Raw genomic sequence first — 27196 nt, 5'->3', positions numbered from 1 at the left:
CATGGTGGTCCTTCCTCTAGACAAATTTCAAGAACTACAGCCGTGATTCACCTGCTGCTGTCACACAGACAGTTCTCTTTTCTGATTTGCATACAGGTTCTGAGTCTGGTGGTATCCACCTTCAAGACAGTTCTGTTTGCACAATCCTACATGCAGCTCCTTTAGCAGGTTCAGCTCCACAGGAGGATACTGAAGTTCGTGGCGAGATCATGAGTTCCTCTGGCAGACACAGGCGTTCAAGGGCCACGGTAAGGCCAGTATACTCCTCGGCCCTGTCTTCTGCAGTTCCTGTGAGGAATCAAAAGCGAGGATCTTCCAATCATCCTGGTGGCCGTAAACGTCTCTTGGGGGCTTCCTCTCAGAGAAGACCAGTTGTCTCAAGAGCTAATCTACCATCCTGCTTTACAGTCACTGGTTTTAATGGCTTAGCTATTGAAAGCCAGGTACTGAGGGATAGAAGTTTGTCTGGATCAGTGATCCCTATGGGGAAGGCAAGGCAGTCGTCTACCAGCAAGATATACCATCGTACACGGAAAGGGTACATTTTTGGTGTGATTCGATTGGCGCTCATCCTTGATCCTTTTCTTTGGCTGGATCCTAATCGTTGATCAGAAGTTGGCCTTGAGTACCATCAGGGGCCAGGTGTCTGCCCTGGTAATCTTCTTTCAGCAACCCCTAGCCACACACACTTTAGTTATTCGCTTCATTCAGGGGGTTTGACGTGTGGCTCCACCTGTATGGTTTCTTTTGCCGCCATGGGACTAAAATTTAGTACTTTCGGTTCTACAGAAACCTCCATTTGAGCATATTGGGTAAATTCCCTTGCCTACGCTATCCCAGAAGGTGACATTCTTGGTGGCTTTTACCTCGGCCCACAGAGTATCGGAATTGGCGGCATTATCCTGTCTCAGTCCCTGTTTAGTGGTACATAGGGATAAAGTGGTTCCTCGTCCCTTTCCATCATTCCTGCCCAAAGTTGTCTCTGACTTCCATTTGAATGAGGACATTGTGTTGCCTTCCTTGTGTCCCAAGCCGGCTCATCCCAAGGAATTTGCTTTGCATACCTTGGATGTGGTTCGTGTGATGTGGTTGTATCTGGCAGCTACTAAATCCTTTCAAAGGTCAGACACGATTTTTGTGGTTACGAACGGACCAAGAAAAGGGCTGGCCGCTTCTTTGGCTACCATCTCCAGATGCGTCAGAGAGACGGAGACTCAGGCCTATTCCATTAAAGGTCAGGTTCCACCTTTCCCTGTCACGGCACATTCTACTTGGGCGCTGAGTGCTTCTTGGGCCTTCTGTCATCCGGCATCAATATCGCAAGTTTGCAAGGCGGCCACTTGGTCGTCGGTGCATACCTTCACAAAATTCTATAAGGTAGATACTTTGGCATCTGCGAATGCTTTTGGCCGCAGAGTTTTGCAGGCTGCTGTTTAAGAGGGGCTGTTCCCTCTTGAAGGGTGTTTTTCTGTAAACTTTTATTTTTTTTAGACATGGCTCCTGTGTCCTGGTTAAGGGCACTTATGATTAGACCTGGGGTATTTTCACCACCCCTCATTTTCCTTTTGGCACTGTTTTTTGGCATCCCAGTAGTTATGATTTATGGAGTGCTGTGTCCTTTGATGAACGAAAGAGAAAATGGGATTCTTATGCTAACCGTAAAATCCATTTCTTGGACTTTGATGGACACAGCACCCAACCCTCTATGGCGTTCTGATACTTCTAGTACTGCTTGCTACTTAACTGATTACCTAGAGCAGAGAGGGGGATTATATACCAAGCTGAGGACGGCCCATGGGCGTAGCCAGGTGTTTTTTGTTCTGCCTAGTCCTACAAACGAGTCACATGACACGGGAGTGAAAATGGCTAATTGGGCCCAAATTGGACATTTTGACTTGGGGTGTACTCACTTTTGTTGCCAGTGGTTTATACATTAATGGCTGTGTGTTGAGTTATTTTGAGGGGCCAGCAAATTTACACTTCTACAAGCTGTACACTCACTACAGGCCTGTCTGAAGATCGCCAATGAACATCTTAATGATTCAGAGAAGGATTGGAGAAAGTGCTGTGGTCAGATGAGCCCAATATTGAGCTCTTTGGCATTAACTCGACCCCCCCCCCCCTGTTTGGAGGACGAACAATTATGACTTTGACCTTAACACCATCCCTACAGTCACGCACGGAGGTGGAAACCTTATGCTTTAGGGCTGTTTCCCTGCTAAAAGTACAGGCCGACTTTGCCGTATTGAGGGGCCAATAGACAGGGCCATATATTGTAAAATCTTGGATAAGAACCTTCTTCCCTCAGCCAGAACTATGAAGATGGGTCGTGGATGGGTCTTCCAGCATGACCATGACTCAAACATACTGCCAAGGCAACAAAGAAGTGGCTCAAGAAGAAGCACATTAAGGTCATGGAGTGGCCTAGCCAGTCTCCAGACATTAATCCTATAGTAAATTTATGGAGGGAGCTAAAACTTTGAGTTGCCAAGCAACTGCTAAGAAACCTTAAAGATTTATAGAAGATCTGTAAAGAAGAGTAGACCAAAATCTCTCCTGAGATGTGTGCAAACCTGGTCATCAACTACAAGAAACGTCTTACCTCTGTGCTTGCCAACAAGAGTTTGTCCATTGAGTACGAAGTCATGTTTTGCTTGGGGGATCAAATGCTTCTTTTTACTCCCTAAACAACTCCATTTATAACATTTGTATCATGTGTTTTTTCTTGATTTTTGGTTGATATTCTGTCTCTATCATTTAAAATACACCTACAATAAAAATTATAGACCCTTCATTTCTTTTGTGGGCAAAACTTACAAAATTACCGGGGGATCAAATTTATTTTTCCACACTGTATGTTATAAATTGACATCAGTCCCTGTCCTCAATGAGCTTTCAAACTAAGTTCCTTAACTCACATTCATACATACACATAGTAGGGCCAGTTTAAACCAGAGCTAATTAACCTACCAGAACGTCTTTGGAGTGTGGGAGGAAACTGGAGTACCCAGGGGAAATCCACATGGGGCACAGAGAGAACATGCAAACTCCAGGCAGGTAATGTCTTGGTGGTTGGCATTTGAACCAGCAACCCTAGTGCTGCTAGGCAGAGGTGCTAACCAGTTTTTGCACCCACTATATACAATTGCATCCTAAGCCATTTTCACAATGACAGGAACTTACCAGAAAAACTGTAAATGCTCTGCCCTGTCTTTTTACTAGGATGAACAGCCATTAGAACAAGCATACCTTAGAGCTAAAGAAGGGAGAAATATCCTTTTCTCTAGGGCCACACATGCTCAGTGTGCTTTCTCTTCTGACAGCTCTGAGAGAGAGTGCACTTTGCATGTGCAGTGATCACAAGATACAGAGCCGCTCAGATGGGCTTTGTACAACCCTCCTGTGCATCAATCTCTGTTCAGTCATTAATGGGTACACTGGCTGTTTGGGGTGATTTCTCCACTGCTTTTTATAAATGGCAATGCAAAACGAATTGTCCACCCTCTCTCCAGCTGCCAGTGTCCCCTACCACCAATCCTTTCCAGGGCTGCAGCCTCCGTCAAAGTCTTCGCTATTCAACATTTCCAAAAGTGTTGGATGCCTTGTCCTGCACTGCACACCATGCCTCCTTCCCACCCATACATCATTGCTGAGTCCTGTAGCCAAATAGGATGTAGAGATAAGAACTGTGGTGGGCAGTAGAAAACAGTCTCCTGACCCTTTGGGAATTGCTAAATGTGTAAGACACCGATGGAGACTGCATTGCTGGAAAGCATTGTAGGTAAGAGGTACAGGCCAATGGAGTGGTAAGCATACTACCCCTTATGTTGCAGGGAGGCTTTGTTTTGAATAATTTCCCCTGTCGGGGACACACAGTACACTCTGATGAATGGTATTTTTTTTAAAAGCAAAATTGTTTATTGGCAGGTTCGGAGAGTGCCAGGATCAAGTGGTCGTCTTCATAAAACCGAAGATGGAGGCTGGGAATGGAGTGATGATGAGTTGGATGAGGAGAGCGAGGAGGGGAAAGCAGCTGTTTTACAACTTAGGGTAATTGGGGACTTCTCATTTGTAAAATCAACAGGTTTTAATTTATCTGTCTGCTCTAGATTACCTTCTAGATTTTTTCAGCTTCTAAATAGATAAGTATCTCTTGACAAGCTTTTTGTTGCCAAATCTCAATCATGATGACTTCACTGAACTTGGTTATAATTTTTTTTTTTAATTTTGTTTGGCTTTCTGTTTTTCCGTTCATTGGTTTGTGACTCCAAGACATAGGTAAAATGTCAATGAGAAAATGCATACTGAGTGTACAACACAATATTTAAAGTGTATTTAAATCCAAGAACCAAAATGTAAAAAACTATATTCTATGATCCAATTTGCTCCAGGGGGGAAAAAAAATTCTTCATGATACCCCAAGACGCAGATCAGATTTTACCTGGAACAACTTTACTCATAAATGTTAGTATTGGGTTATATTATGTGCATTTAGGAAAGAATTCAGGCCTTTTTTAAAACAATCGTGGTTCGTGGTGACTGCATTCGTTTTTTTCCTTTTTTTTTTTGCTGTTTTCCCTTTATTTTCAGCTAGTGAGCCTGCTAGTAACACACTTCCTATCCTAGAGTGACAACTTACACTCACTGTACTGAATTTATTAGGAAGCAGAGTTGCCACTGAAGGACAATGCTGGGGGAGGGGCTGTTCTGTAGTTTACAGACTTATCATAAGAAGTTCTCAGCCCTGTCCAGGTTAACACTTCATAGTGCACAGGACAATACTGGCTTTCTGCCAGGATCAATGGGTATCTATTTGCACTTATAGTACAGAAATAACAAAACACTTTCAATAGTATATATTTATTAGATTAGAAGGGCGTATATAGTCCAATGTTATGGTTTACCTACACTTTACAGAAAAATTCCTTAGTTCTGTGTAAGCTCTGTCCAGATAATTCCGGAGTTTACACAGGACTTCTCTTACTCTCTGGGGCTAATATGAGTGGCTAAGGATAAGGGGGTGGCAAGTAAGAGACCCAGCTGTTTTTGTCCTGCAAAGTCAAAAACCCAGATTCACTTTAATCTGTGTATATTTATGTAGCAGGTTGGGATGTTTGCCCAATGATAGAATGGGGTTTACATTTTAATGCTCTGCTTTATACTAAATGTCTTGTGCTTGTTTCTTTCAGTCTCCGCGTGTGAAAGATTCTCTACAGAATTCTGAGGTGAGTAGTGCTGCTCTAACTTCTCAGGGCTAATGTATGTTGATTCTTCAGTTATAGAGTAGCATACCCCTTTGTTTGATTTTAACATATTTATATTAAAATCTGTCTTCTGTTTGGTATACAGTATATCAATTATATATGGACACTGGTATATAGAGTTCTTGGGTGACCATAAAAGCCCCAATAAAGGAAATGATGCTCCTGATTTTAAGCAATGAGCTGTTTTTAGCAATCTGAATGTTCTACCCAGCAAAGTGTGATAAATGACACCCCCAATGGAGGGACACAAGGAGAATTCCAAATTTGTTAATAACTCTACTGGCCAGTTGGGTCAGATATCTATATGCAGGTCCTTGTGGGGGAAATAAGTACTTGCACATGTCCTAATTTTACACTGATCTGCCTCAGTTATATGCTATTGTAATTACGCGCTTGTTTAAAGTGACCCTGAATACAGGGATGCCATTGCTGGCCTCCTTTTGAGAAGTCTAGTTGCCTGGCTTTGCGTAACATAAAAATACGTTTCTTTTATAGGTCCTGAGCAAGCATGCAGTAAATGAGTGTCAAAATTGCTATGTCTATTCTTGTTCCCAGTACAGGGGCTCAGACAGCATTGAAGCCCCAAAGCATGAGCATGACAGCCAGAGAACTAGCTTTCTCAAAAAGAAGAGTTCAGAAACATTTCTATCATTACAGATTCCCTTTAAAGTTAACCTGGTAAAAGAATACAATTTTAAACCTGTCACATAAGCCTGGTACACACTGTTCATTGTTTTCTGTTCAGCCCAGCAAGTTGAATGAAAAAAAAATGGTCCGCTCCAGTCGGAGCCGCTGTAGTAACGATCCATTGTTAGTACACTGATCTCCTCCGCTGAGCTGTTGTGTTCTGATAAGAGGACGCCAAGCCCCCCCCCCCCCCCGCCAGAACACTCCAAACAGCGTTCTCAGCCATTGCCTTAGAGCGCTGTTAGGGAGCCAGTCGGCTGCTGGTTTTCCAGCATGCTCTTCTGTCGGACTGGCTGGCATACACACAGGCCGGATGTTGGCCGTTTTTTAAATTAAACCGGCCGATGGCGGCCGGCGTTCGGCCCGTGTGTATGGGACTTTACCCTGTTAAAGCTCTAATGCCTCTATATTTCCTCCTACAATGCAGTGGTCAGTGTCTTTAATATCCAAAAACCAGACCAAAGCCACAGCCTAATTTTGATAGTTTCACATGATCTATGAAGGAGTGAACAGCATCGCTAGCAAGTTAAAGGATAAGTTTGACCTTCTGTAACATGTTACACCCATATTCAAGGTGTAACTTGTAACATGTTACAAATGCACTGGCCCCCGCAATCCCGAGCTCCTGCTTTGACAGCTAGCAAGGGATCTTCTCAAACTAAAAAAAAAAAAAATACGGCTGCATCATTCATTCACAGTATTCTGTATTTTTTTTTGTTTTCTTGTCTTTTTTACATTTCTCTCACATACCATACATATTTACCAAATGCATTTAAAACACAATAAAACACAATTCTAAACACGTATATAAACCCTCCCCACACACTATCCCTCTCCAGAAAAAAAAAAAAACTTCAATCGAACCTCTGCCCCTGGGCCACATCATTAATTTACAGTACCTGAAATTCTTCCTTGCCTCTTATCACTCGTTCTTTCCGCCAATCAACTGCATAGTTCTCAATGAACTGTTGATCGCTCTTGGTAGTTCACTGAGCTTCCTGTCGAACAGTATCGGGCGTACAGGCAGACAGATACAGAAAGTCTGTCAGGCAGTGGCAATACACCCACAATCTGCTGATCGTGAGTACACTGCTTTACAGGTCCCTAACAAAAAAAAAACTATGCATATTTTATTTTTTACCTGCAAAAAAATATGTATTATTTTTCTTCCTAAAAGTGAATTTATCCTTTAAGGCACAGACAAGGTGCACACCACCATAGACTTTTTCTTTTCTGAGGTTTGCTTTAAAATGATGGTTATATAATGTCATGCAGCTGAATGCTTAAACAAAGAAACGAGTCCAGTGCCAAAGCTGACCTAGAAGTATGCAGATAAGGACGTCTAACTTTTCTAGCCATTGAGATAGTGTTTATAGAAAGAGGTCTGCAATGGCAGCCCCCTCATTTTTTAATAACCGGTTTATTTTAAGAACCACTGTTTTCTTGCAGTGCTGGGATCATAGTCCTCGATATTTGGATACAGAGTTTGTGTGCTATTACCAGATTTCCTCTCGGCTAGCTTCAGCACCCCAAAAACATGCTGGAAGGTTAACTAGCTTTGAGGCCATATTGACCCTAGTTCTTCTACTGTAGGATTGCTTGCTATTATAATTGAAGCTGAAGTAAACTCTCTTTAAACTTTTCCCCATATAAACATTCAGCATACATGATATCTGTACATGTATGGTTATCTAAAGGTTTCCTGTATTTTTTCAGCTGCTGATGTAAAGCTGCGCAGTGCAGTCTACCTATTCTTTTCCTACATTCTCTCCATGCTGGGATCTCCGTCAGACTGGAGTCCTGGCATTAGTGCTTGCTCTTGCATGAGGGATAGTTTTCTTCAAGCAAGGCTCATCTCAGTTCTTCTGCATTGGAGTGGGAGTTTTGGATGATGTCCAGTGTGGCCGGTAGTATTGATGGAGTACGAAGGTGCTGGGACAAATCCAAAATGGTGCCAGGTCCAGGAGGGGCTGGGCCAGTATGGCCTATATTAGGACATTATTTGGTTCTGACTTTTAGAAGACATTTACAAATTATAAGCAATGTGATTTTGATTTTTTTTTTTCCTGGTGGAAACGGAGAGTTTACTTCCTCTTTAGGGCTAAGTTCATATCTATGCAGATCTGCACAAAAGCACTACAATTAATTTACCTAATTTTCAATGGGTTCTGTTCACCTCTATGCAGTTTCCTGCAATGTGTTTTTTTTAGAAAGGTGCATGGACTTTTTTACATGTAACACGATGCGTTCTTGGCTTCGTAGAATTCATCGAATTTTTTTTATGTGTTATTGCTGCGTTTTCCTGCTTGACAACAAACACCTCCTAACAACATCAACACATAGCTTGCCATGGACCAAAACAAAAACATAAAATGCATTAAAAATGCATAACAAAAACACTTGTTAAAAAATGCAGAACATTCTGCAAACAAGCATCAATGGCACATGCATCGACCTGAACTTAGCCTATGTAGAGATATTAGATTGTGAGTTTCTCTGAGGGCAGTGGCTGATGAGTGTGGCTCCATGTTATGTGTACAATACTGCATGATATGTCCTATACAGCCCTATATTAATGCGTGAAATAAATAGATAAATAAATACATTTTTTGATTTGGAATGCATGTGCTCTTTTCTAAAAGCAACTTATTAATACTCAAGCAATGTCAGCAACTCTGTGTTAGGTTAGTGTAAATGTGCTTTTATGAAAAGTATAAAGTTAGTATTCTTCTTTATATCTTTCTGTATTTGTCTTTAGCTGTTTCCTGGAACGGAGCCGGCCTCAGCCTTTCTCCAGACTCCAGCACAGCCCACAGCCAATCTACCTCAGTCGTCTGGCCAAGCTCCGCCTACCCAAGTGTCTGTTCCTGTGCCAACCACTGGACAGGTAAATAAGCAATCCTCCATTATACACTGTAGCTAGAAGGTGGACAGTTTTTCTTTTAGTTGAAACTATATTGAACACAGACCTACCACGACTATTGTGCTCATTTACTAGGAAACTCTAATGATTTGTGTTCTGATCGATTTTATTTTTTAAAATGTTTACATCTTTTAATATATGCAGAATGTATATTTGTGTATAAAGGTATACACACGTGTATGTGTGTTTGTATGTATGATTGTGTGTGTGTGTGTATATATATGTATATATATATACAGTGTTCCCCAAAAAAAAGGCCGGGACATATTAATTTTGGCTGCAAAAAACACACTGGGGCTTATTTTCAGGGGATGTCTTATTTATTTACGCTATGTACAAGACAATCCCAATGTGGTTGTAAAAAAATAAATATCCTGATCCTTTAAAGCATGATAGACAGCGCCGTCCTTGTGCTCTATCATTTACCCCTCTCTAGGTATTAAAAAAAACCTGGAATAAAACAAAATATTTAAAAAAAAGTTTGTGTCTCCTCTTCTCCTCCCCTCCTGTCAGCTCAGGAGTCAGCATTATGACATTCTGTAATCCCAAAAATAAACCTTGGTTAAAGTCATTGTAAAGGTATGTGAATTGTTTTCTAAAAAGATTATATAATATCCAGTGAGTGTCCATTTGTAAGCGGTGCTGTAAATAAGGTATTTTCCACAATAAAGTTACAAAAGGAGACACACTGCACATTATATAATCTTTTTACAAAACGGATTACATGTCTTTAATTGGGCTTATTTTTGGGGTAGGGCTTATATTGCACCTATCCCCAAAAATCACGCTAGGTTTTATTTTTGGGGTAGGGCTTATTTTCATATATATATATATATATATATATATATATATATATATATATATATATATATTCTGTGCAGCATTTTCATAATGCTCTCTAACATTACAATACTAGATGGCTAACTTTGTATACTGATGCTCTGTTAATGTATCTTAGCGACCTTTTACTTTTATTATATTCATTGTCCAGTCTTGCATTATATTACTTTTATCTCTATGTATATTTGTACATTTACTGGATCTTAGCATGTACTTTAACATATATGTTCTGTATTGTTTCAATACTGAATAAAACAGTTTCAACATATGTATATTGTAACCACTTGCTGTCTGCCCATAGCAGCTTTACTGTTACAAGGCGGCTTTCCTGTGCAAAATCATGTGTATGTGTGATTCTGCACTTCCGCCTGCAGGGGGCGTGCACATGTGCCGCTTCTGTTGTGAATATTTACAGCAGAAGCTGATCTGCAGGTGTCGGGCACTCGATGTCCTCGGGCACCCGCAGATTGTCGGTAATACACACAGAACTGAGATCTGCCTATGTAAACAATGCAGATCTCACTTCTGACGGGGGGAGGAATGGATTTTGTGTTTCTGCAAAGCAATAAACAAAATCAATCTCTGGCCTTAGTAAAAGCACCTAACGCAGTACAGAAAAACACAGGCTAGGCACACAGTCCTTCCCAGGCAGTGTCATTAGTACAGTGCATATTTTTTAGCACTGATCACTGTATTGGTGTCACTGGTTCCCGTCAAGTTTCAGTGTCCGATTGTCCGCCGCAGTATCGCAGTCCCGCTATAAGTTGCTGATTGCGACTATTACTAGTAAAAAAAAAAAATACATAAAAATTTCATAAATATATCCCATAGTTTGTAGACACTATAACACTCGCCTAAACCAATCAATACATGCTTATTGGGATTTTTTTAACCAAAAACATGTAGCAGAATACATATTGACCTACATTTATGAAGAAATTTGATTTTTTTCAACTTTTTTTGTTGGCTATGTTTCATAGCAGAAAGTAAAAAATATTTTTTCTTTTTTCAAAATTGTTGGTCTTTTTTTGATTATAACTCAAAAAAGAAACTAAAAAAAAAACACACACAGGTGATCAAATACCACCAAAAGAAAGCTTTATTTGTAGGAAAAAATTACATACATTTTATTTGGGCACGGCGTTGCACGACAAATTCCAGCAGGTACAACAATTCTCATATATGACCTTTGTGTATTTTATTCTTTGTCTGGAGTTCAGCTGTGTCTGCTTTGTGTAATAGAACATTTTTAAGTAAATGTGATTTGTTTAACCTCTGCAGGTTACAGCTCCCGTGCCTCCCACGTCAGAAGAAGCAAAAGTTATCAGTTTAGTATTACGATTAAGGTAATCTCTGTTTTAAGCAATCAGTAGCTGTATACTGGTATGGGCTCAGCAGAAGGCTTACTTAACCTGTTACATACCTGGATTCTTCAAATGCAGTGTATAAAGAGAAAGTACCGTATATACAGTTGTGCTCATAAGTTTACATACCCTGGCAGAATTTGATTTCTTGGCCATTTTTCAGAGAATATGAATGATAACACAAAAACTTTTCTTTCACTCATGGTTAGTGTTTGGCTGAAGCCAATTTTTATCAATCAACTGTGTTTACTCTTTTTAAATCATAATGACAACAGAAACTACCCAAATGACCCTGATCAAAAGTTTACATACCCCAGTTCTTATTACCCTGTATTGCCCCCTTTAACATCAATGACCGCTTGAAGTCTTTTGTGGTATTTGTGGATGAGGATCTTTATCTTCTCAGATTGTAAAGCTGCCCATTCTTCCTGGCAAAAAGCCTCCAGTTCCTGTAAATTATTGGGCTGTCTTGCATTAACTGCACGTTTTGAGATCTCCCCAGAGTGGCTCAATGATATTGATGTCAGGAGACTGAGATGGCCACTCCAGAACCTTCACTTTATTCTGCTGTAGCCAATGGCAGGTCGACTTGGCCTTGTGTTTAGGATCATTGTCATGTTGGAATGTCCAAGTACGTCCCATGCGCAGCTTACGGGCTGATGAATGCAAATTTTCCTCCAGTATTTTTGACAACATACTGCATTCATCTTGCCATCAATTCTGACAAACTTTTTTGTGCCTTTTGTAGCTCACACATCCCCAAAACATCAGCGATCCACCTCCGTGTTTCACAGTAGGAATGGTGTAGCGTTTCATAATAGGCCTTGTTGACGACTCTCCAAATGTAGCTTTATGGTTGTGGCCAAAAAGCTCAATTTTAGTGTCATCACTCCATATGAATTTGTGCTAGAAGGTTTGAGGCTTGTCTCTGTGCTGTTTGGCATATTGTAAGCAGGATACTTTGTGGCATTTGAGTAGTAATTGCGTTCTTCTGGTGATTCGACCATGCAGCCCAACTTTCTTCAAGTGCCTCCTTATTGTACATCTTGAAACAGCCACACCACATGTTTTCAGAGAGTCCTATATTTCACCTGAAGTTATTTGTGGATTTTTCTTTGCATCCTAAACAATTTCTTGACAGTTGTGGCTAAAAATGTTTAGTTGGTCTACCTGACCGTGGTTTGGTTTCAACAGAACTCCTCATTTTCCACTTCTTGATTGGAGATTGAACACTGCTGATTGGCATTCTCAATTCCTGGGATATCTTTTTATATCCCTTTCCTGTTTTATACACTTCAACTACCTTTTCCCGCAGAATGTTTGACAATTCTTTTGCTTTCCCCATGACTCAGAATCCAGAAACGTCAGTGCAGCACTGGATGAAAGATGCAAGGGTCTGTCAGGAGTCCAGAAACTCATTGACCTTTTATACACACACTAATTACAAGCAAACAGATCAGAGGTGAGGATGGTTACCTTTAATAGCCATTCAAACCCCTTTGTGTCAACTTGTGTGCATGTTATCAGGCCAAATTCACCAGGGTATGTAAACTTTTGATCAGGGTCATTTGGGTAGTTTCCGTTGTCGTCATGATTTAAAAAGAGTAAACACAGTTGATTGATAAAAAAAATGGCTTCAGCCAAACAGTAACCATGAGTGAAATAAAAGTTTTTGTGTTATCATTCATATTCTCAGAAAAATGGCCAAGAAATCATAAATTCTGCGAAGGTATGTAAACCTTTGAGCACAACTGTAAGCAGAGTTTGTCACTGCACACTGTTGATTGATTTACAGATCTAGCTGGTTGAAGTTCTAAATTCTTGCTATAAAACCTGAACTTGCCTTTGCCCTTCCTACCTCTAGCAAGCCTTTCCAGTTGTCTGCATAAAAGGCAGCCATTGCCACCTCCATGTTTATCTCAAGAAAGAGTTTACTTTAACCACTTTACGTCCACTCACATTGCTGCTACTGCAGCAATGTGGCTCGTTATCGTCCAGCGACGTAGACCTACGTCGCTGGACTCCTCCCCTTGTGGGCGGCGCGCTCCCGCTGTGTTCAGTCACAGCGGGAGTCGGGCCAGGGGAGGAGCAGCGGCGATAGCCGCTGCTCTTCCCCGATCGTCGGGGAATCGAGTGTGGAGATCCGCCCGATTGTGTAAACAAAGCGGGTGGATCTCCTAAGTGACAGGCAGTGACAGATTGCAGGGTAGCTGAACCCGCGATCTGTCCCTGTGTCACGAAGTCACCTCCCCCCCCCCCCCCCCACGTCAGTAAGCACCAGGCATACATTAACCCCTCCCGCTCCAATAAAATTAACCCCTTCCCTGCCAGTGTCATTTTTACAGTAACAGTGCATATTTATAGCACTGATTACTGTAGTAATGTCACTGGTACCCCCAAAAATGTCAGTCAAGGGTCCAATCTGTCCACCGCAATGTCGCAGTCCCGCAAAAAAAATTGCAGATCGCCGCCATTACTCGTTAAAAAAAAAAAAAAAAACACCAAAAATGACAGAAATCTTTCCCTTAGTAAACGCAATAACTTTTGCGCAAACCAATCAAAATACGATTATTGCGATTTTTTTTTTTTGCCAAAAATATGTAGCAGAAAACAAATTGGCCAAAAATGATAAAAAATTTAGATTTTTACATTTTTTGGGGGGGAATTTCATATAAAAAAAATGTGAAAAATATTGTTATTTTTTCAAAATTTTCGCTCTTTTTTTGTTTATAGCGCAAAAAGTAAAAATCGCACAGGTGATCAAATACCACCAAAAGAAAGCTCTGTTTGTGGGAAAAAAAGGACATAAATTTTGTTTGGATACGGCATTGCATGACCGCGCAATTGTCCGTTAAAGTCGCACAGTGCCGAATCGCAAAAAGTGGCCTGGACGTAAGACAGCAAAATTCTCCGGTGGTAAAGTGGTTAAAGTATAACTAAAGGCAAAACTTTTTTTTTTTTTTTAAATTTTTGACAGAGTGGAGATGGATTACAACACGTCAGTTTTTATTGTTGTCTGTGCCTCCGTTATGGGGATTCGCCCTCTCTATTTGTCCTGTTTACTGTTGTTATTGACAGTGAAAGTAAAAACCCCACATTTTGGGTTGTCGCCAGAAAAATAATTGAGGGAAATCTTCCAATAGGGTCACTAGTTCTGGTGACCTGGGGGTCCCTAAGGAATTTACTTACTTTGCAGGGATTTCCTCTCCCTTCCTGTTAGGCTATGGGACAGGAAGTGAAAGGACATTTCTGCAATGGGGCACAAATGGTGAAAAAAAAAAAATGACGGGTTATGTAACCCTCCCTTACTCTATCCAAAATTTTAAAAAAAAGTTTTGCCTTTAGTTCAACTTTAAAGCGGTTGTAAACCCAAAAATTGAAAAAAAAAAAAACAAAAACCTGCAAGTCAAAGGCATAATGAGCTAGTATGCATCGCATACTAGCTTATTATGTATTACTTACCTTAGAACGAAGCCCCGACACGGACCCCCGGACATCGCTAAGGGCGCTGCCATGATTCCTCGTCGTCTCTTCCGGGTTCGGCGGCTTCGGCGCTGTGATTGGCCGGAGCCGCGCCGACGTCACTCCCGCGCATGCGCGCGGGAGTGATTTTCCGGCAAGCTCCTGGCGAGTTAAACTGAAGGTCCCCCCCGGACCTTCAGAGCGCATGCGCCGCTCGCGTAAGCGGCTGCATGCACTGCAAATATCTCCTAAACCGTGCCGGTTTAGGAGATATTAATTGTACCTACAGGTAAGCCTTATTATAGGCTTACCTGTAGGTAAAAGTGTCAAAAAGCGGGATACTACCGCTTTAACACACATAGAAGCCCTTTCAACTTTTCCCATTTCTTGTAAAAATATTTTCATAGACTGGATTTGTTAAAAGTTACAATGTATTTATTTGTGTACATACTCATTCTTAGAAATTGGTAGTATATATTTAACTGTGGTGTAGGGATGCAATAAACTGCAGCAAATTGCACAAGATTGAACCAGTCCTAAAACTTCATGTACATTTTCATTTTTTTTTCTAGAAACACAAAGAAAGAACTCAATGATATTAGATTTGAGTTTACACCTGGAAGAGGTAAGACGGATTTTGTCTTCATTTTAAATCTTTATGTAAAAAAATGACTGTAGTTTTTACATACCATCTCTCTAGTTTTTATAAAAGTAGTGGTATACATTACAGATATAAGTTACCACAGATATAAGTTGCCAGCTCAATCACTGTCTGTTTTCTAGATACAGCCGATGGTGTGTCCCAAGAATTGGTCTCCGCTGGTCTTGTAGATGGACGAGACGTAGTAATAGGTATTTTTCTTTAAATTTTTTCTTTTTCAAATGAATATATTATCTCTATTCAGTAAACGTAAAGGTATGTTGGTATACAATTTATGAAAACATTATTTACTGTATACATAATGCAGAGTTTAGTTTAAACTTTTGAACTTCTGTTAAAGGCAAGACTTTTTTTTTTTCATTTAGGATATAGTAAGGCAGAGTTATAATCCCTGCCCCCCCCTTTTTTTTTTTTTCATTTAGGATAGAGTAAGGCAGAGTTATAATCCCTGCCCCCTTTTTTTTTTTTTTTTTTTTTTTTTTTAACCACCAGTGTCCCATTCACTTCCTGTCCCATAGCTAAAACCAGAAGTGTGAAGAAATCTCTCCAAAGTGAGAGAATCCTCACCAGGGTCACCAGAACTAGCATCCCCACTGTAGATTTCACCTCTGTTGCTGTTCGGTTGTCAACCCAAAATTAGGGATTCTGCTTTACTTCCACGTTCAGTGATAACAGTAAACAGGACAAATAGGGTGAATCTCCCTAATGGGGGCACAGAAAGCAATAAGAACTGAAGGGTATTCCAATCCCTCTTCACAACTTAAAAAAAAATAGTTTTGCCTTTAGTTACATTTTAACCGGCCGCGGCAGATACACTGCGGCAGGCTGGCTCCTACAGGCAAATCGCCGTACATGTATGCCGCTCGCCTGAAGGCCGCTGGGGCGAATGCGCGCTGCCGGCGGTGCCATTTAATAACCACAGTTTTTTCTTTTGAACTATAAAAAGGTAAAAACATAAGAAATATATAATCTTGAAAATAACCAGTTTCACTTACTTCCTGTGTTCAAACTTCTCTAATAAAAATGCCAGAACAGTACCTGAACCTTCCTGTCCTCCGGGTGTTCCAAACTGTTTAAAGGGACGTGTGGATGGGAAGAGTTTAATGGCGCTGGGGAAATAACAGTCCACCACTGCACCATTCATATATGTTCAGCGGTAATGTAGTAGTAAAAAACTCTGGCATGAAGAAACTTTACCCTAGGGAATATATTACATGCCCCTATAGAAATGTGGAATGTACCACTGAGCCTCCCTTGTAGGCATGCATTTGATGAGAGATGTCTTTGTTGCCCAAAGTTACTATCCCGATATGGATGTTAAGGGTTTAGTAATAAGAAGAAAACTTGAGGCTATACTTGCTGGCTATATTAGCCTGGTTTTATCTTTGAAATTAATACTGTGGTTGGTGTCTCTGGGCAACACTGACAGTTCACATTTGCATTTAAAGTGTTTAACGGGTTTACAAAGCCAGAGAATGATTCAAGAAAAACTTGCTCATCCATGTCTTTGTTGACCTTGCTTTGTGCACTGGTGCACAGTAATTTGGAACAGGAAAGGGCCATCCTCAAACTGTTCCCCCCCCGAAGTTGGGAGCATGAAATTGTCCAAAATATCTTGGTATGCTGATGCCCTAAGAGTTCCCGTCACTGGCACTAAGGGGCCAAGCCCAACCCCTGAAAAACAACCCCACACTTTAATCCCACCATCCACCAAATGATTTGGAGCAGTGCATAAAGCAAGGTCCATGAAGACCTAGATGAGCAGGTTCGGGTTGAAGAAACTTGACTGGCCTGCACAGAGTCCTGATCACAACCCGATAGAACACCTTTGTGATGAATTGGCGCATTCTCATCCGCATCAGTGCCTGACCTTACAAATGCACTTCTGGAAGAATGGTCAAACATTCCCATAGACACGCTCCCAAACCTTGTGGACAGCCTTCCCAGAAGAGTTGAAGCTGTTATAGCTGCAAAGGGTGGACCAACTCAATATTGAACCCCATGGACTAAGACTGGGATGCCATTAAAGTTCATGTGCAAGGCAGGCGTCCAATACTTTTGGTAATGTATGATCAAGGCAGCATTCATTCACAATTGAGAAGAAGGCAGGGGCACTTTCATATAAGTTGCCCAAGGTTCCTATATTTGGTCAAACACCCCTTGTTTATCATTGATAATACTAGCTCTTGTTCCAAGATACCTTATGTTTCAAACGGAAACAGTAGTTGACCTCCACGCACCCACAATAGTGGTTTTAGCTGCCAGAAGGACAAAGTAAACCAAGCGCCGCACAGGTTGTGGCAACCCTGGTGGGAGATCATTGAGTAATGCAATATGAGCCTGTTGGGCATTTGGAACACCCGTCAATTTGTTCAGCATACATAAATTTCTGTTTCAATAGTTGTGTAATGTAGGCATTGCCACCAAATATAGTCCTCTGAAACACACGCTGATGCCATAGGATACATTCTGGATAGGTGAGTAGGGAGCAAATACCTCCTTGTCCGGGCTTTAATACTGGGATCTATCAGAGAGACATTTGATATTCCTTTATAAGATGCCTAAAGCCTGGAATTGCCATTCCTTGACAGTTCACATTTTAAGATATTCTCTGGTCAAAATGGTTTATATTTTTGGCAGGCACCAGTGACTTGAATCTTGCTCATAGTGAGATTTCCTCACCGTAATTTCACTCCATACCTCGCCATCGTGCTATAACAATGTGTTACTCTGTTGTAATTAAATCCGGCACTTTATAATACATCACAGCAAATCCTTTGGATGAAAGGGACCTTTATATGGATTTTTAATAGCTGCAGATATTGCACAGATTAGAGATTAGGCCGATTGAAGTTACCTGTTTTTCTGCATGGAACAACGCAGGTAACTGCAATAACACACAGAAAACCATAGTTTTCTGTGTCCTATTCACACCAGAACACAGTGTTTCACTGCGCTACAGAGCTATGCAATATCATGCAACATGCTTGTTTATTGCACTGCTCTGGATGGTCTTGTGTGTAACTGCACAGCAAGCAGAGTTTACTGTGCTGCTGTGTGGTGACAGGTATGAAGTCCTTTTTTTTTTTTTTTTTTTTTACACTTCATATAAAGATCAGTCAAAAAAAAAAAAAAGGGGGGACCTGTCTTATGCGATAAAATGCACTTTGTACCACCCCCTGCCACATGGCTCTGCAGCTCGAAAACGCTGTGTAGGCAGCAGCACTTTGGGCCATGGGGTAGTGTGAACAGGCCCTAAGGATAGCTTTACCTTTTTAGTGGTATTTTTTTTTTAAATAAACCTCCACCACCTTGAGTGTGCGGCCTACCTGGGATGATAAACCTTGCGTCCCCCCCCCCCCCTCCCAATCCCAGATCTTTTCTTCCCGGATGACTACTACTCATACTCTACATACATGTCGAGGACCAATTTATTCCTGTTGGTGATCCAACAGTCCACTAGAGGCCACCAAGAGTACAGCCAGCCTGTAGGAAGGAATGGAGCTGAAGCCGGCATGTGCAGTAACAAGAGGAGTCACTTGAGGCCATGTCAGCGGAAAGATAGCTGGATCACGAGAGAAGGTAAGTTTTACTACAGGTGGGCTGCCTTTAGTGAGAGAATTTTCCATAGCTTTATGTAAGGTACAGCTCCAGTGACCTGTAGCTTTCAGAGGGCTTTCTTATGCTTCCACTGACCGAACAGTGAAAATATACTTTCTCTTTCGTTCATTGACAGACACCGCTCTTGATATTCATAATCATTGGGTTATACTGCCCCCTGCAGGAGTAGGACACTAGGCAGAAAATAATTCTGGCTACACCCAAGGGCAGTCCCAGGGGGTATACTTCCTTTCTCTGCTATAGACACTCAGTTTTTTTCTGCTGAGTCAGGGCTAAGGACCTAGTTCCTTGCTGGGATCTCTGGACCTGGCAAAAAGTTTTCTTTTTAGATACAAATTTTTTTCTCCTAGATTTCTTCTGTGAGATCTACAATTAACTCCCGGACTGGGTGACGGGATGGGTAATCTAGATCTAGTGGTCACCCCAGTCTGGCCAGTGAGCGCGCACAGACCTCAGCTTCGCGCTAGGTCAACTGCGACATAGCCCCACTGGATTAGGGTTGACCGGGTCTCGGCCCGAGTCGCAGTGTTCCTTCTGGCCGACAGCCCCCCATTTCGATAGAGAGTGGTTCCGTCTGAAGCAGTGTCCACCCGGTTCCTGCTATGTTGAATAGCTGTCCCCCCTCTCCCCCTGGATGGTTTCGGGATGTGGGCCCCTCTTTGGGACAGTCGGACTTCCGGGTTCCCCTTGTTACAGCAGGCACACCATTCGGGTCTTCACAAGTGTTTCCCCCGTGCTAGCTTTGCTATGCCACTGGGGGATTGCAGTACTGGGCTACTTGGATGATCTCCTTCTGCGAGCAGAGTCTCCTTCTGCTCTGGTGGAGAACCTGGCCATCACAAGCTCTGGTGGAGAAGCTGGAGATCACAATGTGAATTCTGCGTGCGTTCGGCTGGATTCTGAATTTTCAGAGGTCTGCTCTGGTTCCATCCACAAAGCTGGGCTGTCTGGACCGAGTTCTATATGAGATCCCTGCAAAAGGAAAGCTCTGACCAAATGGGACAAGACTCTGCAGTCTCTGGAAATCAGACCTGGCTGAGTCCCTGATATGGTGGCTTCGTTCTCCGGCTCTTCGGCTGGGAAAATCCTTCCTCCCCTTGCATTGGACAGTGGTCACCATGGATGCCAGCCTGTCAGGCTGGGGAGGCGTCCTCGGCAAGCATTCCGCTCAAGGGATCTGGACGCTGGAAGAGTCCAGACTCCCGATCAATGTCTTAGAACTCAGAGCGATCAGACTGTGCCTGGATCATTGGATGGATCGTCTTCAGGGTTTTCCAGTGCTCATTCAATCTGACAATGCCACGGCCGTGGCTTATGTCAATCACAAGCAGTGTCCTGGCGGCTCTGGAGGTAGCCGGCATTCTAAGTTCGGACCACGGGGTGTGGTCCCTTCATACGGAGGTGTTTATCAGTTGTGTCTCTGGTGGGGCGTCCTCGAGGTGGATCTGTTGGCGTCTTGGCTCAACAGAAAGGTGCAGAGGTTTGTGGCTCAGTCAAGGGATCCTCTGGTGGACGCCACAGATGCGCTGGTGGCCCAGTGGGGTCCGTATCGTCTGATTTACCCCTTCCCTCCTCTCAAGCTTCTGCCCAGACTTCTATGCAGGATCGAGGCAGAAGGGATTCCGGTCATCTTAATGGCTCTGGAGTGGCCTCGCCAGGCTTGGTACGCCAATTGGCTGTGCGGCTGGTGGCCTACGTTCCTTGGCAGCTTCCTGTCAGGGAGGATCTGCTGTCCCAAGGACCGATCTTCCATCCTGCATTCTAGTCACTGGCTTTGACAGCAGCCGGCTGTTAAACCCCTACCCTTAAGCACCTGGCGTTCATCTGAGTCGGTGATTCCTACACTGTTGAAAGCTAGGAAATCTACTTCTAGGAAGATCTACTATCGTACTTGGAAGATGTAAATTGCATGGGGAATCTCTTGGGATTCATTCTCGCTCCTTCTCGGTGGCTCGGATCTTCACCTTCCTTCAACAGGGGGTTGAACAGAAATTGGCCTCAAGTACCATCAAGGATCAGGTATCGGCTTCGGCAGTCTTCTTCCAACGACCTTTGGTCACACACTGCATGGTGCTTTTAGCTCTACAGAAGCCTCCCTTTCGAAAATATTCGGGAGATCCCCTGCTTACGCTGTCACAGAAGGTGGTCTTTTTAGTTGCTATCAACTCTGTGCACAGGGTGTCAGAACTGGCGGCGTTATCCTTTCATTAACCTTATCTGGTGATTCACAGGGATAAGGTGGTTCTTTGCCCCTGTCCGTCGTTCCTTCCAAAGGTTGTCTCTGATTTTCATTTGAATGAAGACATTGTGTTGCTTTCCCTGTGTCCCAGGCCTAAACATCCGAAGGAAATTGTCTTGCATGCCCTGGATGTGGTCCGGGCAATAAGGGTGTACCTGGCAACTACAAAGTCTTTCAGGAAGTCAGACTCTCTATTTGTGCTCACAGATGGACGTCAAAAAGGGTTGTCAGCTTCCTCTGCGACCATTTCCACATGGATCAGACAGACGGTGGTTCAGGCCTATTCCATCAGGGGTCAGGTTCCTCCTTTCCCTGTCAAGGCGCACTCTACTCAGTGCCTCCTGGGTTTTTTTATCATCAGGCGTCAGTGACACAGGTTTGCAAGGCGGCCACCTGGTCGTCGGTTCACACACTTTTACAAAGTTTTATAAAGTGGATGTGTTGACATCTGCGGAGGCTTCTTTTGGCCGCAAGGTTCTGCAGACTGCTGTTTAAGAGGACCGGATCCTCTTTGAGGTTGTATTGTTTTTTTTCAGGGGGGCTCCAGTTGTTTGGTTTAGCTTCTGTTGCCTGGTTGGCTAATGTTTAGCCTTGGGTTTTTTTTTTTTTTGCTGTTCCCACCCCTCATGTTTAACACTGCTTTGGGACGTCCCAATGGTTATGAATATCAGGAGCTGTGTCCATCAAAGAACGAAAGAGAAAATGGGATTTTTGACTTACCGTAAAATCCATTGCTCCGATGTTCATTGATGGACACATCACTCACCCCTCTGTGGAGTTGTAATTCTGACACTGCCTGTAACAAAACTGAGTGGCTATAGCAGAGAGAGAGATTTATCCCCTGGGACTGCCCATGGGTGTTGCTGGAATTTTTTTCTGCCTACTGTCCTAACTCTGAAGGGGCAGTATAACCCAGTTATTATGAATATCAGGAGCTGTGTCAGTCAATGAACATCAGAGAAATTGATTTATCGGTAAGTCAAAAATCGTATTTTATGCTGCTAAGGAGTGCGACAACTTGCTACTAGGTCTTCGTCTTTAAAGGCACTTTATTTGGTAAATGTACCTGACTTAGAGGTTTAAACTAGAAAAAAAAAAGAATCCTAAAAACGTGGCAAGCTTTTGCCTGTGTTACAGATTAACTTTTAAATTGGACTGACTGGTCCCTCTGTCTAAGGGAGAATAAGTTAGTAGGTCTACTTCCTCCTAACAAGATATTTTCTGTCTTTCAACCAGTTGCAGCCAATTTACAGAAGATTGTGGAAGAGCCACAGGCCAACAGAGCAGTCACCTTCAAGTTGGTAAGTAATTGAAAATGGTTCGTTACTTAAAGCTGACTGTATATCATTTTTGACTTAAAGCTGATCGCCAGCTATTAGTGAAGTTTAAACAGTTTGTTTGAACCAAGCTGGTGCAAATAACTATTTATTTTACTAGGGCTGGCCATAGATTATGCAATTTTCTTGTAAAACTTTCAGAAATTGAACAAGAAAATAGTATAATGTATAGCCAGCTTAAAGTGGAAGTCCACCCAAAAGTGCTCCTGACCCCTTGACATGCCACATTTGGCATGTCATTTTTTTTGGTGGGGAGCGGGTACCTAGTTTTGACACCTAGGCTCCCACTTCCACTCATGCTGCCAGTGTGCACCTGGCTGTGAAGCCACAAGCTGTTAACAGCCGGGTGCCCACACTTGTGATGCCGGCCCTATGGGGGGGCGAGAGAACCGAGGCTCTCGCCGGCTGGATCATGGGACAGGTGAGTGTGTTTATTAAAAGTCAGCAGCTACACTTTTTGTAGCTGCTGACTTTTAATAAATATAAAATGGCTTGAACTCAGCTTTAAGAGATTTCCATCCTATTCACAGAGAAAAATCAAGTTGGACTGTGTGATGCCCAGCCATTCACAGGGAGCTTTGTATTCCCTGAATAGATAAAGATTCCTGTGACTGGCTGAGTTGAAGAGGGGGGCTGATGATGTCATGAGAAAAGAGTGTTTGTGATCCCTGCGCTGTCTGAGGTGATTAGAGACTCCCTGCTGCAGCTCCACTGGTACTGATACTGAACAGTTTAAATGTATTGATATGGGGGTAGTGGTGCGCTTCAGGGGTTAGTTCTTATTAAATCTCTAATAAAGTGAATATTGTGCAAAATACTCGATAAAGTGCTAAATGTGGTCCGTGTGTGCATGAATATATGTAAAAGGATATATATATAATCAAAGTGCTGGTGCGTGGCGTTGATCTTAAAACAACATATAAAGGTGAATACCGAATATCTTCCAAATAAACTATATCAATATGTCATGTAAAACTTGAACCTAGTAATTAATACATACACAAATAAATAATTAAATAATTACAGCACTTTATTTGAGCACCTATATTATTTATTTGTGTATGTATTAATTACTAGGTTCAAGTTTTACATGACATATTGATATAGTTTATTTGGAAGATATTCGGTATTCACCTTTATATGTTGTTTTAAGATCAACGCCACGCACCAGCACTTTGATTATATATATATCCTTTTACATATATTCATGCACACACGGACCACATTTAGCACTTTATCGAGTATTTTGCACAGTATTCACTTTATTGATGATGTCATGAACTCTGACTCAGCCAGTCAGAGGAAGCTTTGTATTCATTCATAGAGTTCAAAATTCCCTGCAAAGTCCCCATCCTTCTGCTGGTACACAATGTTGTATACTGTATGTAGCTGAGGCTACATACAGCTTATACAGTGCGTAGCTGAGGCTACATACAGCTTATACAGTGCACACAGACTCTGCATCAGTGAAGTAAATACTTTGCTTCGACCATCTAGGTCCAAACAAACGATTTTGGCTTCACTAAAAGCTGGTGATCAGCTTTAAAGAGAAACCGCAAACTTAGCTCTTGAAAAATAGCCTTACCAGTAAGTAAACATATGCACCTCCTTAATATTCCACTGCGTGACCCTTTTTACCCCACACACAGCAATAAATCACTGATGTATTAGAAGCTTTCCGCAGCTCATTTACTGGAAATCTTACACACGTATGCCTAGCTGCACCATCTCTTCTTAGGAGAGCACAACTCTAACATGTTCTATGGGCTCTCAAAAAGAGAGAGAAAAAAAACTTGTATGGTGTAGTAATTTAAAGACTTTTTTGACTTGCAAGACATGCAAAAAAAATATGTTGGTGGTAATTATATCTGTAAATGTGACCAGAACCCCTGGAGTATCTAGAACCTGAGAAGGTGTTTGTGGAAAATAGATCTGTCTCCACAAAGACCTTTTGAGCTTGGCTCTTCGGTCAGCTGGTAGGAGAGAATTAATAGCAGGTAGAAGGTTTTTCTGACAAAAAGCAGAGGTGATCAAATGGTGATATGTTGTCTATAGCTGGATAAGCTGTCCGGTCAAGATAAAAAGTAGTTTCCAACACCAGCAGCCCATTTCATGCCAAATGTATGGCCACTTCAAGCAGGGTATATCACAACAGAGTGGACATAAGATGTACAGTGCCTTGAAAAAGTACTCATTCCCCTTAAAATTTTCCACATTTTGTCATGTTACAACCAAAAACATCAATGTATTTAATTGGGATTTTTTTGTGATAGACCAACACAACGTGGCACATAATTGTGAAGTGGAAGGAAAATGATAAATGGTTTTCAAATTTTTTTTTTTTTTTTTTTTACAAATATTTGAAATGTGTGACGTGCATTTGTATTCAGCCCCCTTTACTCTGATACCCCTAACTATAAAATCTAGTGAAACCAATTGCCTTCAAAAGTCATCTAATTAGTAAATAGAGTTCACCTTTGTGTAATTTAATCTCTGTATAAATACAGCTGTTCTGTGAAGCCCTCAGAGGTTTGTTAGACAACCTCAGTGAAAAAACAGCATCATGATGGCCAAGGAACACACTAGATAGGTCAGGGATAAAGTTCTGCCAAATTTGAATGCAGGGTTAGGTTATAAAAAATATCATACATGTGGAAGAAGGTGCTCTGGTCAGATGAGACCAAAATTGAACTATTTGGCCTAAAAGAAAAATGCTATGTTTGGCGGAAAACAGACACTGCACACCACCCTAAACACACCATCCCCACTGTGAAACATGGTGGTGGCGGCAGCATTGTGTTGTAGGGGCAGTGAAGCTGGTCAGAGTTAATGGGAAGATGCATGGAGCCAAATACAGGGCAATCTTAGATGAAAACCGGTTCGAGTCTGCAAAAAACGTAAGACTGGGATGGAGGTTCCCGCAGGACAACGACTCTAAAAATACAGCCAGAGCTGCAATGGAATGTTTAGATCCAGCAAATTTATGTGTTAGAATGGCCCAGTCAACGTCCAGACCTAAATCCAATTGAGAATCTGTGGCAAGACTTAAAAATTGCTGTTTACAGACGCTCTACATCCAAACTGAGCTATTTTGCAAAGGGCCAAAAATGTCGCTCTAGATGTGCAAAACTGGTAGAGACATACTCAAAAAGACTTGCAGCTGTGATTGCAGCGAAAGGTGGTACTACAAAGTATTGACTCAGGGGAGCTGAATACAAATGCACGCCACACTTTTCACATATTTATTTGTAAAAAAAAAAAAATTGAAAATCATTTATCATTTTTCTTGCACATAATTGTGAAGTGGAACTTTGTGTTGGTCTATCACATAAAATCCCAATAAAATACATTTACGTTTTTGGTTGTAACATTACAAAATGTGGAAAACTTCAAGGGGTATGAATACTTTTTCAAGGCATTGTATATAATCACAAGGATATTTCCTAAAAAGTGATAGTCAATTGTAAAGTAAGAGTGGGTAGAGTCCTACAAGCTAGCTATCAACATAATTGTTTGGAGAATTTATTGATGGTGAATAGTGGTCACGAAGGCTTACCAAGTTTAACTGGGTAGTCCGTTTCTGTGCCAGTGCAGTCAACTGTTATGTGACCTCCTGATGCCAGTGGAGTGAGTGTCTATCACCCTGATTTTGATAATCTTCCATTCTGGCATCTCACTGATGCTGAAAATGTGGACTAAAGGACGAATAAACTACTCCCTGTGCTTTTGCTTTAAATGAAGGAGGTACAATAGAATTTACATCAAACTGATGTCTTGCTATAAAGAAGTAGGCTAACTGCAGAATAGTATATTTATGTACTTGTGGGTCATTTTTAACATAATACAGCTGTCTCACAGCATGTAACATTTCTGTATTAATAACTGATCTGTATGTGCACCGTTCTCTCTGCAGGCCTCTGGGGTGGATCCTTCTGACATTCCAGACGATGGAAAACTCATAGGATTTGCACAGCTCAGCATCAGCTAAGCTGCAGTTTTTACAAGCTGCTTCTTAAGGAAACATCTACACCTTCATCTTTCTACGCTTCTCTTGGCCTGAAGAACCACTACTGCCAAAGAATCAAAACTCTGGCTTGTTTTGGAGCAACACCTATTAATTTCTCTCTTAACAGATGTGTCTAACTTAGTGTAACACACACACTGAGAGGTCAGAGCTTTGTAACCGACAGCGAACAAAAGTGTTTCCACACATCATTCATTTGGATTTTTTTTTCTTTTCATGTGAAACACGCTGGTTGCCTTTCTTAGTGCTGATGGGGCCGTCAGCAGTTTGTGCCGGCTGCCCCTCTGTCACTGTAAAGGTTTAGCCAGATCTACTTGTACCTGTTTGTTACTGTTGCCTTATATACTACTGAGGATGGAGCTATGGGTTTCTACCACTCTTAAACACAAAAGGCAGAGAAATGAATTTTGGGATCTGATTTTTATTGGCTTTAATTTAAAGTGAACAGAAAAATAGTCTAAATAAAAACATAATTAATAATTTGAAACCGCCTCCTGTTTGGATTTGTTTATGCCTAACTTGAAGCTGGCTGGCCATGGATACCAGCTGGTGGATAAAACTGTTCACATTTGTATTTAGCATTTTGGACTCCAGGCGAACTGCCTAATATACATATCTGAACCCACCAAGGGATTTTTAATTCTGACACTTTTGTGATTCATTTATACCTATCACAGACAGCAAAGCTAGAATGGTGACACCACTTCCTCTATTAGATGTAGGGAATACATCATTGTCCCCTGCAGCCTACTGATTGGACAGTGACTATGCAGT

The 27196-nt window shown here is 41.8% G+C and overlaps 1 protein-coding gene across 1 annotated transcript in view; it reads left to right on the top strand.

Moving 5' to 3' along the window:
- Window positions 1-26909, top strand: part of OXSR1 (oxidative stress responsive kinase 1) — a 212427-nt gene extending 185518 nt beyond the window's left edge. The window contains exons 11-18 of the mRNA XM_082257323.1: window positions 3928-4050; window positions 5190-5225; window positions 8710-8838; window positions 10996-11060; window positions 15113-15165; window positions 15324-15392; window positions 22298-22362; window positions 26312-26909. Of these exons, the coding sequence (XP_082113449.1) occupies window positions 3928-4050; window positions 5190-5225; window positions 8710-8838; window positions 10996-11060; window positions 15113-15165; window positions 15324-15392; window positions 22298-22362; window positions 26312-26386 (615 nt within the window). The 3' untranslated portion in view covers window positions 26387-26909. The remainder of the gene's footprint in view (window positions 1-3927; window positions 4051-5189; window positions 5226-8709; window positions 8839-10995; window positions 11061-15112; window positions 15166-15323; window positions 15393-22297; window positions 22363-26311) is intronic.
- The last annotated feature ends 287 nt before the right edge of the window (window positions 26910-27196 follow it).

This window comes from Pelophylax lessonae (genome assembly GCF_965119305.1).
Source record: "Pelophylax lessonae genome assembly, chromosome: 5".
NCBI lineage: Eukaryota > Metazoa > Chordata > Amphibia > Anura > Ranidae > Pelophylax > Pelophylax lessonae.
The sequence above is the reverse complement of the archived record's forward strand: the minus strand, read 5'-3'. Positions and strand labels throughout refer to the sequence as shown.